Source organism: Salmo salar, chromosome 20, assembly GCF_965601325.2.
Source record: "Salmo salar chromosome 20, fSalSal1, whole genome shotgun sequence".
Taxonomy (NCBI): domain Eukaryota; kingdom Metazoa; phylum Chordata; class Actinopteri; order Salmoniformes; family Salmonidae; genus Salmo; species Salmo salar.
The window spans coordinates 91292347-91309983 of NC_138310.1; the positions used below are offsets into that span (position 1 = coordinate 91292347).

Consider the following 17637-nt stretch of genomic DNA (forward strand, 5'->3'; position numbering starts at 1 on the left):
CATTCAAAATCATTTTTTTTCCTCGAACCCTAACCCCTAAACCTTACCCTAACCCCTAAACCTAACCCTGAACCCAACCTCTAAGCCTAAAATAACATTTTTACAAGTAAGGACCGGGCAAAATGTCCTCACTTCTCTGCATCTTAGTTTACTATTCTTGTGAGGACTTCTGGTACAACGTGTGTATATACACACACACACACACACACACACTATTGAATGGTTGTAGAGGCTGAGCTGAGAGGTGAATCAAAGGGTAGATACGTCATGCACATTATTCTTATTATTTTGAAGGGCACTGATGGATAAATTAAATATAATTGAGGAATTCTTTGTATTATAATATACAATTATTTTGGAGGGTTTCAGTTTGAATGGGCATTTCAGTTCCTAGAGTCCAACCCTCTCTAATATCATCATCAAGTCCTGTTCATCAGCCTTCTGAAGCCCAACCCCTCCTCTCTCTCCCCCCTCTCTCTCCCCCTCTCTCTCTCTCCCCCTCTCCCCCTCTCTCTCTCCCCCTCTCTCTCTCTCCCCCTCCCCTCTCCCCCTCCCTCTCTCTCTCCCCCTCTCTCTCCCTCTCCCCCTCTTTATCGCTCTCGCTGTTGTGCTCTCTCTGTGTATACAAAGTATTCAGACCCCTTGACTTTTTCCACATTTTGTTACGTTACAGCCTTATTCTAACATTGATTCAAATACACACAATACCCCATAACGACAAAGCAAAAACAAGTTTTTAGAAAATGTTTGCAAATGTCTTAAAATTAAAAAAAAACAATTATTCAGACACTTTGTTATGAGACTCGAAATTGAGCTCAGGTGCATCCTGTTACCACTGATCATCCTTGAGATGTTTCTCCAACTTGATTGGAGTCCACCTGTGGTAAATTCAATTGATTGGACATGATTTGGAAAGGCACACACCTGTCTATATAAGGTCACACAGTTGACAGTGCATGTCAGAGCAAAAACCAGGCCATGAGGTCGAAGGAATTGTCCGTGGAGCTTTATACAGCATTGAAGGTCCCCAAGAACACAGTGGCCTCCATCATTCTGAAATGGAAGGTAGGTTAGGACTTTAACCTAGAGCTGGCCATCCGGCAAAACTGAGCAATCGGGGGAGAAGGGCCTTGGTTAGGGAGGTGACCAAGAACTCCATGGTCACTATGACAGAGTTCCTCTGTGGCGATGGGAGAACCTTCCAGAAGGACAACCATCTCTGCAGCACTCCACCAATCAGGCCTTCAAGATAGAGTGGCCAGACGGTAGCCATTCGTCAGTAAAAAGCACATGACAGCCCGCTTAGAGTTTGCTAAAAGGCACCCAAAGGACTCTGACCATGAGAAACAAGATTCACTGCTCTGATGAAACCAAGATTGAAGTCTTTGGCTTGAATGCCAAGCGTCATGTCTGGAGGAAACATGGCACCATCCCTACGGTGAAGCATGACAGCCCGCTTAGAGTTTGCCAAAAGGCACCCAAAGGACTCTGACCATGAGAAACAAGATTCACTGCTCTGATGAAACCAAGATTGAAGTCTTTGGCTTGAATGCCAAGCGTCATGTCTGGAGGAAACATGGCACCATCCCTACGGTGAAGCATGACCGCTTGGAGTTTGCCAAAAGGCACCCAAAGGACTATCAGGCTATGAGAAACAAGATTCACTGGTCTGATGTAACGAAAATGTAACTATTTAGACTGAATGCAAAGCGTCACGTCTGGAGGAGACCTGGCACCATCCCCACGTTGAAGCATGGCGGTGGCAGCATCATGCTGTGGGGATGTTTTTCAGCAGCAGGGACTGGGAGACTAGTCAGGATCGAGGGAAAGATGAACGGAGCAAAATACAGAGAGATCCTTGATGAAAACCTGCTCCAGAGCGCTCAGGATCTCAGACTGAGGCAAAGGTTCACCTTCTAACAGGACAACGACCCTCAGCACACAGCCAAGACAATGCAGGAGTGGCTTCAGGACAAGTCTCTGAATGTCCTTGAGTGGCCCAACCGGAGCCTGGACTTGAACCCGATCTAACATCTCTGGAGAGACCTGAAAATAGCTGTGCAGCGACGCTCCCCATCCAACCTGACAGAGCTTGAGAGGATCTGCAGAGACGAATGGGAGAAACTCCCCCAATACAGGTGTGCCAAGCTTGTAGCGTCATACCCAAGAAGACTCGAGGCTGTTATCACTGCCAAAGGTGCTTCAACAAAGTACTGAGTAAAGGGTCTGAGTACTTATGTAAATGTGATATTTCAGTTTTTTTATTTGTAATAAATTAGCAAAAATGTCTAAAAATCTGTTTTTGCTTTGTCGTCATGGGGTATTGTGTGTGTAGATTGATGAGGGACATGTAAGAAATGTAGAATAAGGCTGTAACGTTATAAAATGTGGAAAAATTCAAGGGGTCTGAATACTTTCTGAATGAACTGTATAGTGAGACAGGTGTGTGTGTGTGTCTGTGTGTAAAACCATTCAACAACTGAATCAGAGTTGTGCTGATCCTGTATATGTAACTACCCCTCAGTGTTTTCATGTTGTCTTCTCAAGTGTCATGCTGGGGGAGAACATCACATGTTGTTAGGGTGGTAGTAAGTTGTTTGTGTGGGTAAGGAGAAGGGGTTGGGTGGGGGTCAGAGAGAGAGCGAGAGCGAGAGCGAGAGCGAGAGCGAGAGAGAGGAGAGAGAGAGAGAGAGGAGAGAGAGAGAGAAATGGACCAGAAGGTAATTATTGGTGTCCTGCCAATCCATCAGTACTAGAGAGTGTGTGTGTCTGTTTCCATGAATAGAGAACATTATAAACCTGGGTGAGGTACACGAGCGCTGCTGCTCCTCAAGCCTTCTGCCTGCATTTCCCAGTAACATGACTCACAGCACACAAACACACACTCACCCAAAGCAGCCACACACTCCAATAGCAGACCCATATACAACTAAAAGCATGAGCTCCTTATACAACAACAATAACACAAACATGTGTAGGGCCTCTCCACTCTTAATGCTAGCTGTACTGGCCTCTCCACTCTTAATGCTAGCTGTACTGGCCACTCCACTCTTAATGCTAGCTGTACTGGCCTTTCCACTCCTAATGCTACCTGTACTGGCCTCTCCACTCTTAGTGCTAGCTGTACTGGCCTCTCTACTCTTAATGCTACCTGTACTGGCCTCTCCACTCTTAATGCTAGCTGTACTGGCCTCTCCACTCTTAGTGCTAGCTGTACTGGCCTCTCCACTCTTAGTGCTAGCTGTACTGGCCTCTCCACTCTTAATGCTAGCTGAACTGGCCTTTCCACTCCTAATGCTACCTGTACTGGCCTCTCCACTCTTAGTGCTAGCTGTACTGGCCTCTCTACTCTTAATGCTACCTGTACTGGCCTCTCCACTCTTAATGCTAGCTGTACTGGCCTCTCCACTCTTAGTGCTAGCTGTACTGGCCTCTCCACTCTTAGTGCTAGCTGTACTGGCCTCTCTACTCTTAATGCTACCTGTACTGGCCTCTCCACTCTTAATGCTAGCTGTACTGGCCTCTCCACTCTTAGTGCTAGCTGTACTGGCCTCTCCACTCTTAATGCTACCTGTACTGGCGTCTCCACTCTTAATGCTAGCTGTACTGGCCTCTCCACTCTTAACGCTAGCTGTACTGGCCTCTCCACTCTTAACGCTAGCTGTACTGGCCTCTCCACTCTTAATGCTAGCTGTACTGGCCTCTCCACTCCTAACGCTACCTGTACTGGCCTCTCCACTCTTAATGCTAGCTGTACTGGCCTCTTCACTCTTAATTCTACCTGTACTGGGCTCTCCACTCTTAATGCTACCTGTACTGGGCTCTCCACTCCTAATGCTACCTGTACTGGGCTCTCCACTCTTAGTGCTAGCTGTACTGGCCTCTCCACTCTTAACGCGAGCTGTACTGGCCTCTCCACTCTTAGTGCTAGCTGTACTGGCCTCTCCACTCCTAATGCTAGCTGTACTGGCCTCTTCACTCCTAATGCTAGCTGTACTGGCCTCTTCACTCCTAATGCTACCTGTACTGGGCTCTCCACTCTTAATGCTACCTGTACTGGGCTCTCCACTCTTAATGCTACCTGTACTGGCCTCTCCACTCCTAATGCTACCTGTACTGGGCTCTCCACACTTAGTGCTAGCTGTACTGGCCTCTCCACTCTTAACGCGAGCTGTACTGGCCTCTCCACTCTTAGTGCTAGCTGTACTGGCCTCTCCACTCTTAAAATCTACCTGTACTGGGCTCTCCACTCTTAAAATCTACCTGTACTGGCCTCTCCACTCCTAATGCTACCTGTACTGGGCTCTCCACACTTAGTGCTAGCTGTACTGGCCTCTCCACTCTTAACGCGAGCTGGACTGGTCTCTTTTCCTATGTTAGTGCTACTGAAACTCATGGAGAGCATTGCAGTAGATAGAACTAAAACACAGGGATAGTCATAGCAAGTTTAGACATTCTGGCCACCAGCCTTGGAAACCAAAGATCAACATTTATTCAAATAACAGGGCTCATATACAGTTGAAGTCAGAAGTTTACATACACTTAGGTTGGAGTCATTAAAACTCGTTTTTCAACCATATGACAAATTTCTTGTTAACAAACTATAGTTTTGTCAAGTCGGTTAGGACATCTACTTTGTGCATGACACAAGTCATTTTTAAACAATTGTTTACAGACAGATTATTTCACTTATAATTCACTTTATCACAATTCCAGTGGGTCAGAAGTTTACATACACTAAGTTGACTGTGCCTTTAAACAGCCTGGAAAATTCCAGAAAATGACTTCATGGCTTTAGAAGCTTCTGATAGGCTAATTGACATCATTTGAGTCAATTGGAGGTGTAACCTGTGGATGTATTTCAAGGCCTACCTTCAAACTCAGTGCCTCTTTGCTTGACATCATGGGAAAATCAAAAGAAATCAGCCAAGACCTCAGAAAAAAATTGTAGACCTCCACAAGTCTGGTTCATCCTTGGGAGCAATTTCCAAACGCCTGAAGGTACCACGTTCATCTGTACAAACAATAGTACGCAAGTATAAACACCATGGGACCACGCAGCCGTCATACCGCTCAGGAAGGAGACGCGTTCTGTCTCCTAGAGATGAATGTACTTGGGTGTGAAAAGTGCAAATCAATTCCAGAACAACAGTAAAGGACCTTGTGAAGATGCTGGAGGAAACAGGTACAAAAGTATCTTTATCCACAGTAAAACGAGTCCTATATCGACATAACCTGAATGGCCGCTCAGCAAGGAAGAAGCCACTGCTCCAAAACCGCCATAAAAAGCCAAACTACGGTTTGCATCTGCACATGGGGACAAAGATCGTACTTTTTGGAGAAATGTCCTCTGGTCTGATGAAACAAAAATAGAACTGTTTGGCCATAATGACCATCGTTATGTTTGGAGGAAAATGGGGAGGCTTGCAAGCCGAAGAACACCATCCCAACCGTGAATCACAAAATAGATGGCACCATGAGGATGGTAAAATTATGTGGATATATTGAAGCAACATCTCAAGACATCAATCAGGAAGTTAAAGCTTGGTCGCAAATGGGTCTTCCAAATGGACAATGACCCCAAGCATACTTCCAAATTTGTGGCAAAATGGCCTAAGGACAACAAAGTCAAGGTATTGGAGTGGCCATCACAAAGCCCTGACCTCAATCCTATAGAACATTTGTGGGCAGAACTGAAAAAGCTTGTGCGAGCAAGGAGGCCTACAAACCTGACTCAGTTACACCAGCTCTGTCAGGAGGAAAGGGGCCAAAATTCACCCAACTTATTGTGGGAAGCTTGTGGAAGGCTACCCGAAACGTTTGACCCAAGTTAAACAATTTAAAGGCCATGGTATCAAATACTAATTGAGTGTATGAAAACTTCTGACCCACTGGGAATGTGATGAAAGAAATAAAAGCTGAAATAAATCATTCTCTCTACTATTATTCTGACATTTCACATTCTTTAAATAAAGTGGTGATCCTAACTGACATAAGACAGGGAATTTTTAGTAGGATTAAATGTCAGGAATTGTGGAAAAACGGAGTTTAAATGTATTTGGCGTAAGGTGTATGTAAACTTCTGACTTCAACTGACGACCTTTTAATGTTTTTTCATGACCTCATCTCTAATTTGATCTGGTCTTATCTTATGGAAGGAGGACTCACTTGATGGCAGCACTGAGGAGAAAGTTGAGTTGAGGCATCACCATGGTATCAGGGGAAGACAGGTAACGATCAAACTGGGTCTGAGGAAGAGAAAGAGAGAAAATAATGCCAATGTTTAGCCATTAACTGTCAGACTCGAAGAGTGAATCTTTAAATTTCACTTTACCCAATATTAACACCTGATAGAGAGAAAAACAGAACCAGTTTGAATCCTACTCTCCCTCTTCCTCCTACCCCTCCCAAATCCCACTTCCTCCCTCTCTTCTTCCTACCCCTCCCAATTCCCACCTCCTCCCCCTCTTCTTCCTACCCCTCCCAAATCCCGTCTCCTCCCTCTCTTCCTCCTACCCCTCCCAAATCCCACCTCCTCCCTCTTCTTCCTCCCTCTCTTCTTCCTCCCTCTCTTCCTCCTACCATCCCTAATCCCACCTCCTCCCTCTCTTCCTCCTACCCCTCCCTAATCCCACATCCTCCCTCTCTTCCTCCACCCTCTTCCTCCTATCCCTCCCAAATCCCACATCCTCCCTCTCTTCCTCCTCCCTCTTCCTCCTACCCATCCCCTCCCCCTCTTCCTCCTCCTCTTCATCATCCTCCTCATCCTCCCTGGTCCTCTCCATGTGAATATAGTACTGTTTAGTTGTAGCCAACTCACCATGGCTGCTTTCAGAGAGGAGCCGTCCATACTGGGGAGGTTAGACAGAGGCCCCTGGAACACAGCAAAACACAATGAATACACGCAGCTAATGTGAGAGCAGCAGAGGGTCCCAGCAACACGACCAGGGGGGAGGGGAGGGGAGGGGGGGGGGGGACCTAACAAGAGATGGTGTAATGGTCTCACTCTGTGCTTCCAAATAAAACTAAAATAAAAGTGGAAATAACAGCGTTCTTTCCTCATTGCAAATTGGGATTGGAGATGCTTAATATGAGTCTGGAAGGAGCGTTTACAGTCTAACCAGACACCTAGGTATTTGTAGTTATCTACATATTCTAAGTCGGAGCCGTCCAGAGTAGTGATGCTGGACGGGCGGGCAGGTGCGGGCAGCGATCGGTTGAAGAGCATGCATTTAGTTTTACTTGTATTTAAGAGCAGTTGACACATTGAACTCTATCAGAGAAGTAGTTGGTGAACCAGGCGAGGAAATCATTTGAGAAACCAAGGCTATGCCGTGCCCACTCAACCCACATACTTCCCTGAACACTCACTGAATCTCTCAGTGTTAACCTGCTGTTACTCTTCTCAATGTTACCCTGCTGTTACTCTTCTCAGTGTTAACCTGCTGTTACTATGTTTCCCTGCTGTTACTCTTCTCAGTGTTAACCTGCTGTTACTATGTTTCCCTGCTGTTACTCTTCTCAGTGTTAACCTGCTGTTACTATGTTTCCCTGCTGTTACTCTTCTCAGTGTTAACCTGCTGTTACTATGTTTCCCTGCTGTTACTCTTCTCAGTGTTAACCTGCTGTTACTATGTTTCCCTGCTGTTACTCTTCTCAATGTTACCCTGCTGTTACTCTTCTCAGTGTTACCCTGCTGTTACTGACTACCTGTTACGCGAGGGCAGCAAGAAGCCAAGGTAAGTTGCTAGCTAGCATTAAACTTATCTCATAAAAAACAATCAATCTTAACATAATCACTAGTTAACTACACATGGTTGATGATATTACTAGTTTATCTAACGTGTCCTGCGTTGCATATAATCGATGCGGTGCCTGTTAATTTCTCATTGAATCACAGCCTACTTCGAAAAACGGGTGATGATTTAACAAGCGCATTTGCGAAAAAAGCACTGTCGTTGCACCAATGTGTACCATAAACATCAATGCCTTTCTTTAAAATCAATACACAAGTATATATTTTTAAACCTGCATATTTAGTTAATATTGCCTGCTAACATGAATTTGTGTCACTTCTCTTGCGTTCCGTGCAAGCAGTCAGGCTATACAGTGAGGGAAAAAAGTATTTGATCCCCTGCTGATTTTGTACGTTTGCCCACTGACAAAGAAATGATCAGTGTATAATTTTAATGGTAGGTTTATTTGAACAGTGAGAGACAGAATAACAAAAAAGTCCAGAAAAACGCATGTAAAAAATGTTATAAATTGATTTGCATTTTAATGAGGGAAATAAGTATTTGACCCCTCTGCAAAACATGACTTAGTACTTTGTGGCAAAACCCTTGTTGGCAATCAGAGGTCAGACGTTTCTTGTAGTTGGCCACCAGGTTCGCACACATCTCAGGAGGGATTTTGTCCCACTCCTCTTTGCAGATCTTCTCCAAGTCATTAAGGTTTTGAGGCTGACGTTTGGCAACTCAAACCTTCAGCTCCCTCCACAGATTTTCTATGGGATTAAGGTCTGGAGACTGGCTAGGCCACTCCAGGACCTTAATGTGCTTCTTCTTGAGCCACTCCTTTGTTGCCTTGGCCGTGTGTTTTGGGTTATTGTCATGCTGGAATACCCATCCACGACCCATTTTCAATGCCCTGGCTGAGGGAAGGAGGTTCTCACCCAATATTTGACGGTACATGGCCCCATCCATCGTCCCTTTGATGCGGTGAAGTTGTCTTGTCCCCTTAGCAGAAAAACACCCCCAAAGCATAATGTTTCCACCTCCATGTTTGACGGTGGGGATGGTGTTCTTGGGGGTCATAGGCAGCATTCCTCCTCCCCCAAACACAACGAGTTGATGCCAAAGAGCTCCATTTTGGTCTCATCTGACCACAACACTTTCACCCAGTTGTCCTCTGAATCATTCAGATGTTCATTGGCAAACTTCAGACGGGCATGTATATGTGCTTTCTTGAGCAGGGGGACCTTGCGGGCGCTGCAGGATTTCAGTCCTTCACGGCGTAGTGGGTTACCAATTGTTTTCTTGGTGACTATGGTCCCAGCTGCCTTGGGATCATTGACAAGATTGTCCTGTGTAGTTCTGGGCTGATTCCTCACCATTCTCATGATCATTTGCGAATAATCGCACCAACTGTTGTCACCTTCTCACCAAGCTGCTTGGCGATGGTCTTGTAGCCCATTCCAGCCTTGTGTAGGTCTACAATCTTGTCCCTGACATCCTTGGAGAGCTCTTTGGTCTTGGCCATGGTGGAGAGTTTGGAATCTGATTGATTGCTTCTGTGGACAGGTGTCTTTTATACATGTAACAAACTGAGATTAGGAGCACTCCCTTTAAGAGTGTGCTCCTAATCTCAGCTCGTTACCTGTATAGAAGACACCTGGGAGCCAGAAATCTTTCTGATTGAGAGGGGGTCAAATACTTATTTCCCTCATTAAAATGCAAATCAATTTATAACATTTTTGACATGCGGTTTTCTGGATTTTTGCTGTTGTTATTCTGTCTCTCACTGTTCAAATAAACCTACCATTAAAATTATAGGCTGATCATTTCTTTGTCAGTGGGCAAACGTACAAAATCAGCAGGGGATCAAATACTTTTTCCCCTCACTGTATACAGCAGTTTGGGGCCGCCTGGCTCATTGCGAACTGTGTGAAGTCCATTTATTCCTAACAAAGGCCGTAATTAATTTGCCAGAATTGTACATAATTATGACATAACATTGAAGGTTGTGCAATGTAACAGGGATATTTAGACTTAGGGATGCCACCCGTTAGATAAAATACAGAACGGTTCCGTATTTCACTGAAAGAATAAACGTTTCGTTTTCGAAATGATAGTTTCCGGATTCTACCATATTAATGACCAAAGGCTCGTATTTCTGTGTGTTATTAAGTCTTTGATTTGATATTTGATAGAGCAGTCTGACTAAGCGATGGTAGGCAGCAGCAGGCTCATAAGCATTCATTCAAACAGCATCTTCGTGTGTTTTGCCAGCAGCTCTTCGCAATTCTTCAAGCTTTGAGCTGTTTATGACTTCAAGCCTATCAACCCCCGAGATTAGGCTGGTGTAACCCATGTGAAATGGTTAGCTAGTTAGCGGGTGCGCGCTAATAGCGTTTCAAATGTCACTCGCTCTGAGACTTGGGAGTGGTTGTTCCCCTTGCTCTACATGTGTAACGATGCTTCGAGGGTGGCTGTTGTCGATGTGTTCCTGGTTCGAGCCCAGGTAGGAGCAAGGAGAGGGATGGAAGCTATACTGTTACACTGGCAATACTAAAGTGCCTATAAGAACATCCAATAGTCAAAGGTATATGAAATACAAATGGGTATAGAGATAAATAGTCCTATAATTCCTATAATAACTACAACCTAAAACTTCTTACCTGGGAATATTGAAGCCTCATGTTCAAAGGAACCACCAGCGTTCATATGTTCTCATGTTCTGAGCAAGGAACTTAAACGTTAGCTTTTTTACATGGCACATATTGCACTTTTACTTTCTTCTCCAACACTTTGTTTTTGCATTATTTAAACCAAATTGAACATGTTTCATTATTTATATCAGGCTAAATAGATTTTATTGATGTATTATATTAAGTTAAAATAAGTGTTCATTCAGTATTGTTGTAATTGTCATTATTACAAATAAAATAAAAATACATAAAAATAAAATAAAAAAAAAGAATCGGCCGATTAATCGGTATCACCTTTTTTGGTCTTCCAATAACCGGTATCGGTTTTTGGTCTTCTGATATTCGGTATCGGTGTTGAAAAATCATAACCGGTCGACCTCTAATTACCGTTGCTATATTACTGTTGCTATGCTACTGCTGCTATAGTACTGCTGCTAAATATTACTACTGTTATATACTACTGTTATATACTACTGTTATATACTACTGTTATATACTACTGTTGGTATTTTACTGTTATATACTACTGTTGGTATTTTACTGTTATATATTACTGTTGGTATTTTACTGTTATATACTACAGCTCTATATTACTGGTATATATATATATTACTGCTGCTATATTACTGTTATATATTACTGTTATATATTACTGTTGCTATATTACTGGTATATATTACTGCTGCTATATTACTGTTATATATTACTGTTATATATTACTGTTGCTATATTACTGGTATATATTACTGTTGCTATATTACTGTTGGTATTTTACTGTTGGTATTTTACTGTTATATATTACAGCTCTATAATACTGCAGCTATATTACTGCAATCTCAATCGCACTCCCCACTGCCCTTTCCCACCTGGACAAAAGGAACACCTAACATTCATTAAGTAAAGCTTAGTGTTCAACACTATAGTACCCACAAAGCTCATTACTAAGGATCCTGGGACTAAACACCTCCCTCTGCAACTGGATCCTGGACATCCTGACGGGCCGCCCCCCAGGTGGTAAGGGTAGTTAGCAACACATCCGCCACGCTGATCCTTAACACTGAGGCCCCTCAGGGGCGTGTGCTAGGTCCCCTCCTGTACTCCCACGACTGCGTGGCCAAACACGACTCCAACACCATCATTTAGTTTGCTGACAACACAACAGTTGTAGGCCTGATCACCGACAACGATGAGACAGCCTATAGGGAGGAGGTCAGAGACGACAACAACCTCTCCCTCAATGTGTGCAAGACAAAAGGAGATGATTATGGACTACAGGAGAAGGCGTGCCGATCAGGCCCCCATTCACATCGACAGGGCTGTAAGTGGAGCGGGTCGAGAGTTTCAAGTTCCTTGGTGTCCACATCACCAACAAACTATAATGGTCCAAACACAAAGACAGTCGTGAAGAGGGCACGACAACACCTTTTCCCCCTCAGGGGACTGAAAAGACTTGGCATAGGTCCCCAGATCCTCTTTACTTGCTGTCCCTCTTGTATTTTGTCAATAACTTTTGTCTAATTGATGCAATTTGCACTGAATTAATTTGAACATGTGTTAATTAATTTGGACATCAATAATGAATTAACTAATCTGGGCCAATCAAGATGAACTAACGTATTTTAATTCCGTATTTTTTTCTTCATAACCAGTCGGTTGTGACAGTTGCTGGAGCGGAAGAGAACATTGGTGCTCGGAAGGATGGACGAATGATGACTTTATTAATGAGAGTCTAACCATGTGGTAACCATGACAATGGCTGTTCCTGAGTTATCATGTAAACAATGGTGAAACGAAAAGAAACAAGAATAAAGAGAAGGTTAAAAGTGCTACATTACTGCTGCTACATTACTGCTGCTACATTACTGCTGCTACATTACTGCTGCTACATTACTGCTGCTATACTATTGCTGCTATATATTACTGCTGCTACATTACTGCTGCTATATATTACTGCTGCTACATTACTGCTGCTACATTACTGCTGCTATATATTACTGCTGCTACATTACTGCTGCTATACTACTGCTGCTATATATTACTGCTGCTACATTACTGCTGCTATATATTACTGCTGCTATATATTACTGCTGCTACATTACTGCTGCTATATATTACTGCTGCTACATTACTGCTGCTATACTACTGCTGCTATATATTACTGCTGCTACATTACTGCTGCTATATATTACTGCTGCTATATATTACTGCTGCTACATTACTGCTGCTATATATTACTGCTGCTATATATTACTGCTGCTATATATTACTGCTGCTACATTACTGCTGCTATACTACTGCTGCTATATATTACTGCTGCTACATTACTGCTGCTATATATTACTGCTGCTATATATTACTGCTGCTACATTACTCCTGCTACATTACTGCTGCTATATATTACTGCTGCTACATTACTGCTGCTATACATTACTGCTGCTATACATTACTGCTGCTACATTACTGCTGCTATATATTACTGCTGCTATATATTACTGCTGCTACATTACTGCTGCTATACATTACTGCTGCTACATTACTGCTGCTACATTACTGCTGCTACATTACTGCTGCTATACTATTGCTGCTATACTACTGCTGCTATATATTACTGCTGCTACATTACTGCTGCTATATATTACTGCTGCTATACTACTGCTGCTATATATTACTGCTGCTACATTACTGCTGCTATATATTACTGCTGCTATATATTACTGCTGCTACATTACTGCTGCTACATTACTGCTGCTATATATTACTGCTGCTACATATTACTGCTGCTACATTACTGCTGCTACATTACTGCTGCTACATTACTGCTGCTATATATTACTGCTGCTATATATTACTGCTGCTATATATTACTGCTGCTACATTACTGCTGCTACATTACTGCTGCTACATTACTGCTGCTATATATTACTGCTGCTATATATTACTGCTGCTACATTACTGCTGCTATATACTACTGCTGCTATATATTACTGCTGCTATACATTACTGCTGCTATATATTACTGCTGCTATACATTACTGCTGCTATACATTACTGCTGCTATACATTACTGCTGCTACATTACTGCTGCTATACATTACTGCTGCTACATTACTGCTGCTATACTACTGCTGCTATACTACTGCTGCTATAAATTACTGCTGCTATACATTACTGCTGCTATACTACTGCTGCTACATTACTGCTGCTACATTACTGCTGCTATACTACTGCTGCTATACTACTGCTGCTACATTACTGCTGCTACATTACTGCTGCTACATTACTGCTGCTACATTACTGCTGCTATACATTACTGCTGCTATACATTACTGCTGCTATACATTACTGCTGCTATAATCACTGCTGCTATAATCACTGCTGCTATACCACTGTTATATATTACTGCTGCTACACTACTGCTGCTACACTACTGCTGCTACACTACTGCTGCTACACTACTGCTGCTACACTACTGCTGCTACACTACCGCTGCTACACTACTACCGCTGCTACACTACTACCGCTGCTACACTACTAACGCTGCTACACTACTAACGCTGCTACACTACTACCGCTGCTATATATTACTGCTATACTACCGCTGCTACATTACCGCTGCTACATTACCGCTGCTACATTACTGTTATATATTACTGCTGCTATACTACTGCTGCTATACTACTGCTGCTATACTACTGCTGCTATACTACTGCTGCTATACTACTGCTGCTATACTACTGTTATATACACTGCTCAAAAAAATAAAGGGAACACTAAAATAACACATCCTAGATCTGAATGAATTAAATAATCTTATTAAATACTTTTTTCTTTACATAGTTGAATGTGCTGACAACAAAATCACACAAAAATAATCAATGGAAATCCAATTTATCAACCCATGGAGGTCTGGATTTGGAGTCACACTCAAAATTAAAGTGGAAAACCACATTACAGGCTGATCCAACTTTGATGTAATGTCCTTAAAACAAGTCAAAATGAGACTCAGTAGTGTGTGTGGCCTCCACGTGCCTGTATGACCTCCCTACAACGCCTGGGCATGCTCCTGATGAGGTGGAGGATGGTCTCCTGAGGGATCTCCTCCCAGACCTGGACTAAAGCATCCGCCAACTCCTGGACAGTCTGTGGTGCAACGTGGCGTTGGTGGATGGAGCAAGACATGATGTCCCAGATGTGCTCAATTGGATCCAGGTCTGGGGAACGGGGGGGCCAGTCCATAGCATCAATGCCTTCCTCTTGCAGGAACTGCTGACACACTCCAGCCACATGAGGTCTAGCATTGTCTTGCATTAGGAGGAACCCAGGGCCAACCGCACCAGCATATGGTCTCACAAGGGGTCTGAGGATCTCATCTCGGTACCTAATGGCAGTCAGGCTACCTCTGGCGAGCACATGGAGGGTTGTGCGGCCCCCCAAAGAAATGCCACCCCACACCATGACTGACCCACCGCCAAACCGGTCATGCTGGAGGATGTTGCAGGCAGCAGAACCTTCTCCACGGCGTCTCCAGACTGTCACGTCTGTCATATCTGTGAAGAGCACAGGGCGCCAGTGGCGAATTTGCCAATCTTGGTGTTCTCTGGCAAATGCCAAACGTCCTGCACAGTGTTGGGCTGTAAGCACAACCCCCACCTGTGGACGTCGGGCCCTCATACCACCCTCATGGAGTCTGTTTCTGACCGTTTGAGCAGACACATGCACATTTGTGGCCTGCTGGAGGTCATTTTGCAGGGCTCTGGCAGTGCTCCTCCTGCTCCTCCTTGCACAAAGGTGGAGGTAGCGGTTCTGCTGCTGGGTTGTTGCCCTCCTACGGCCTCCTCCACGTCTCCTGATGTACTGGCCTGTCTCCTGGTAGCGCCTCCATGCTCTGGACACTACGCTGACAGACACAGCAAACCTTCTTGCCACAGCTCACATTGATGTGCCATCCTGGATGAGCTGCACTACCTGAGCCACTTGTGTGGGTTGTAGACTCCGTCTCATGCTACCACTAGAGTGAAAGCACCGCCAGCATTCAAAAGTGACCAAAACATCAGCCAGGAAGCATAGGAACTGAGAAGTGGTCTGTGGTCCCCACCTGCAGAACCACTCCTTTATTGGGGGTGTCTTGCTAATTGCCTATAATTTCCACCTGTTGTCTATTCCATTTGCACAACAGCATGTGAAATGTATTGTCAATCAGTGTTGCTTCCTAAGTGGACAGTTTGATTTCACAGAAGTGTGATTGACTTGGAGTTACATTGTGTTGTTTAAGTGTTCCCTTTATTTTTTTTGAGCAGTATATTACTGCTGCTACATTACTGCTGCTATACTACTGCTGCTATACCACTGCTGCTGCTATACCACTGCTGCTGCTATACCACTGCTGCTGCTATACCACTGCTGCTGCTATACCACTGCTGCTGCTATACCACTGCTGCTGCTATACCACTGCTGCTGCTATACCACTGCTGCTGCTATACTACTGCTGCTGCTATACCACTGCTGCTGCTATACCACTGCTGCTGCTATACCACTGCTGCTGCTACACTACCGCTGCTACACTACCGCTGCTACACTACCGCTGCTACATTACCGCTGCTACATTACCGCTGCTATACTACTGCTGCTATACTACTGCTGCTATATTACTGCTGCTATATTACTGCTGCTACATTACTGCTGCTATATCACTGTTATATATTACTGTTATATATTACTGCTGCTGCTGCTATACTACTGCTGCTATACTACTGCTGCTACATTACCGCTGCTACATTACCGCTGCTACATTACTGCTGCTATATTACTGCTATAAACAGATGTACTCGGAAGTTTACATACACTTAGGTTGGAGTCATTAAAACTCGTTTTTCAACCACTCCACAAATGAATTGTTAACAATCTAGAGTTTTGGCGGTTAGGACATCTACTTTGAGCATGACAGAAGTCATTTTTCCAACAATTGTTTAGAGACAGATTATTTCACTTATAATTCACTTTATCACAATTCCAGTGGGTCAGAAGTTTACATACACTAAGTTGACTGGGCCTTTAAACAGCTTGGAAAGTTTCAGAAAATGATGTCATGGCTTTAGACGTTTCTGATAGGCTAATTGACATCATTTGAGTCAATTGGAGGTGTACCTGTGGATGTATTTCAAGGCCTACCTTCAAACTCAGTGCCTCTTTGCTTGACATCATGGGGAAATCAAAAGAAATCAGCCAAGACCTCAGAAATAAATTGTAGACTTCCACAAGTCTGGTTCATCTTTGGGAGCAATTTCCAAATGCCTGAAGGGACCACGTTCATCTGTACAAACAATAGTACGCAAGTATAAACACCATGGGACCACGCAGCCGTCACACCACTCAGGAAGGAGTTCTGTCTGCTAGAGATGAACGTACTTTGGTGCAAAAAGTGCAAATCAATCCCAGAACAACAGCAAAGGACCTTGTGAAGATGCTGGAGGAAACAGGTACAAAAGTATCTTTATCCACAGTAAAACAAGTTCTATATCGACACGACCTGAAAGGCCGCTCAGCAAAGAAGAGGCCACTACTCCAAAACCGCCATAAAAAAAGCCAGACTACGGTTTGCAACTGCACATGGGGACAAAGATCGTACTTTTTGGAGAAATGTCCTCTGGTCTGATGTAACAAAAATAGAACTGTTTGGCCATAATGACCGTCGTTATGTTTGGAGGAAAAAGGGGGAGGCTTGCAAGCCGAAGAACACCATCCCAACCGTGAAGCATCATGAGGAAGGGAAAAATATGTGGATATATTGAAGCAAAATATCAAGGCATCAGTCAGGAAGTTAAAGCTTGGTCGCAGATGCGTTTTCCAAATGATCAATGACCCCAAGCAAACTTCCAAAGTTGTGACAAAATGGCTTAATCACAACAAAATGATGTTATTGGAGTGGCCATCACAAAGCCCTGACCTCAAATCCTACAGAAAATGTGTGGGTAGAACTGAAAAAGCGCGTGCGAGCAAGGAGGCCTACAAACCTGACTTAGTTACACCAGCTCTGTCAGGAGGAATGGGCCAACGTTCACCCAAGTTATTGTGGGAAGCTTGTGGAAGGCAACCCAAAATGTTTGACCCAAGTTAAACAATTTAAAGGCAATGCTACCAAATACTAATTGAGTGTATGTAAACTTCTGACCCACTGGGAATGTGACGAAAGAAATAAAAGCTGAAATAAA

The 17637-nt window shown here is 43.8% G+C and overlaps 1 protein-coding gene across 1 annotated transcript in view; it reads right to left on the reverse strand.

The window, feature by feature from the left end:
• Positions 1 to 17637, reverse strand: part of cog6 (component of oligomeric golgi complex 6) — a 129976-nt gene that overhangs the window by 14052 nt on the left and 98287 nt on the right. The window contains 2 exon segments of the mRNA NM_001173877.1: positions 6169 to 6248; positions 6821 to 6874. Coding sequence (NP_001167348.1) covers positions 6169 to 6248; positions 6821 to 6874 — 134 coding nt within the window.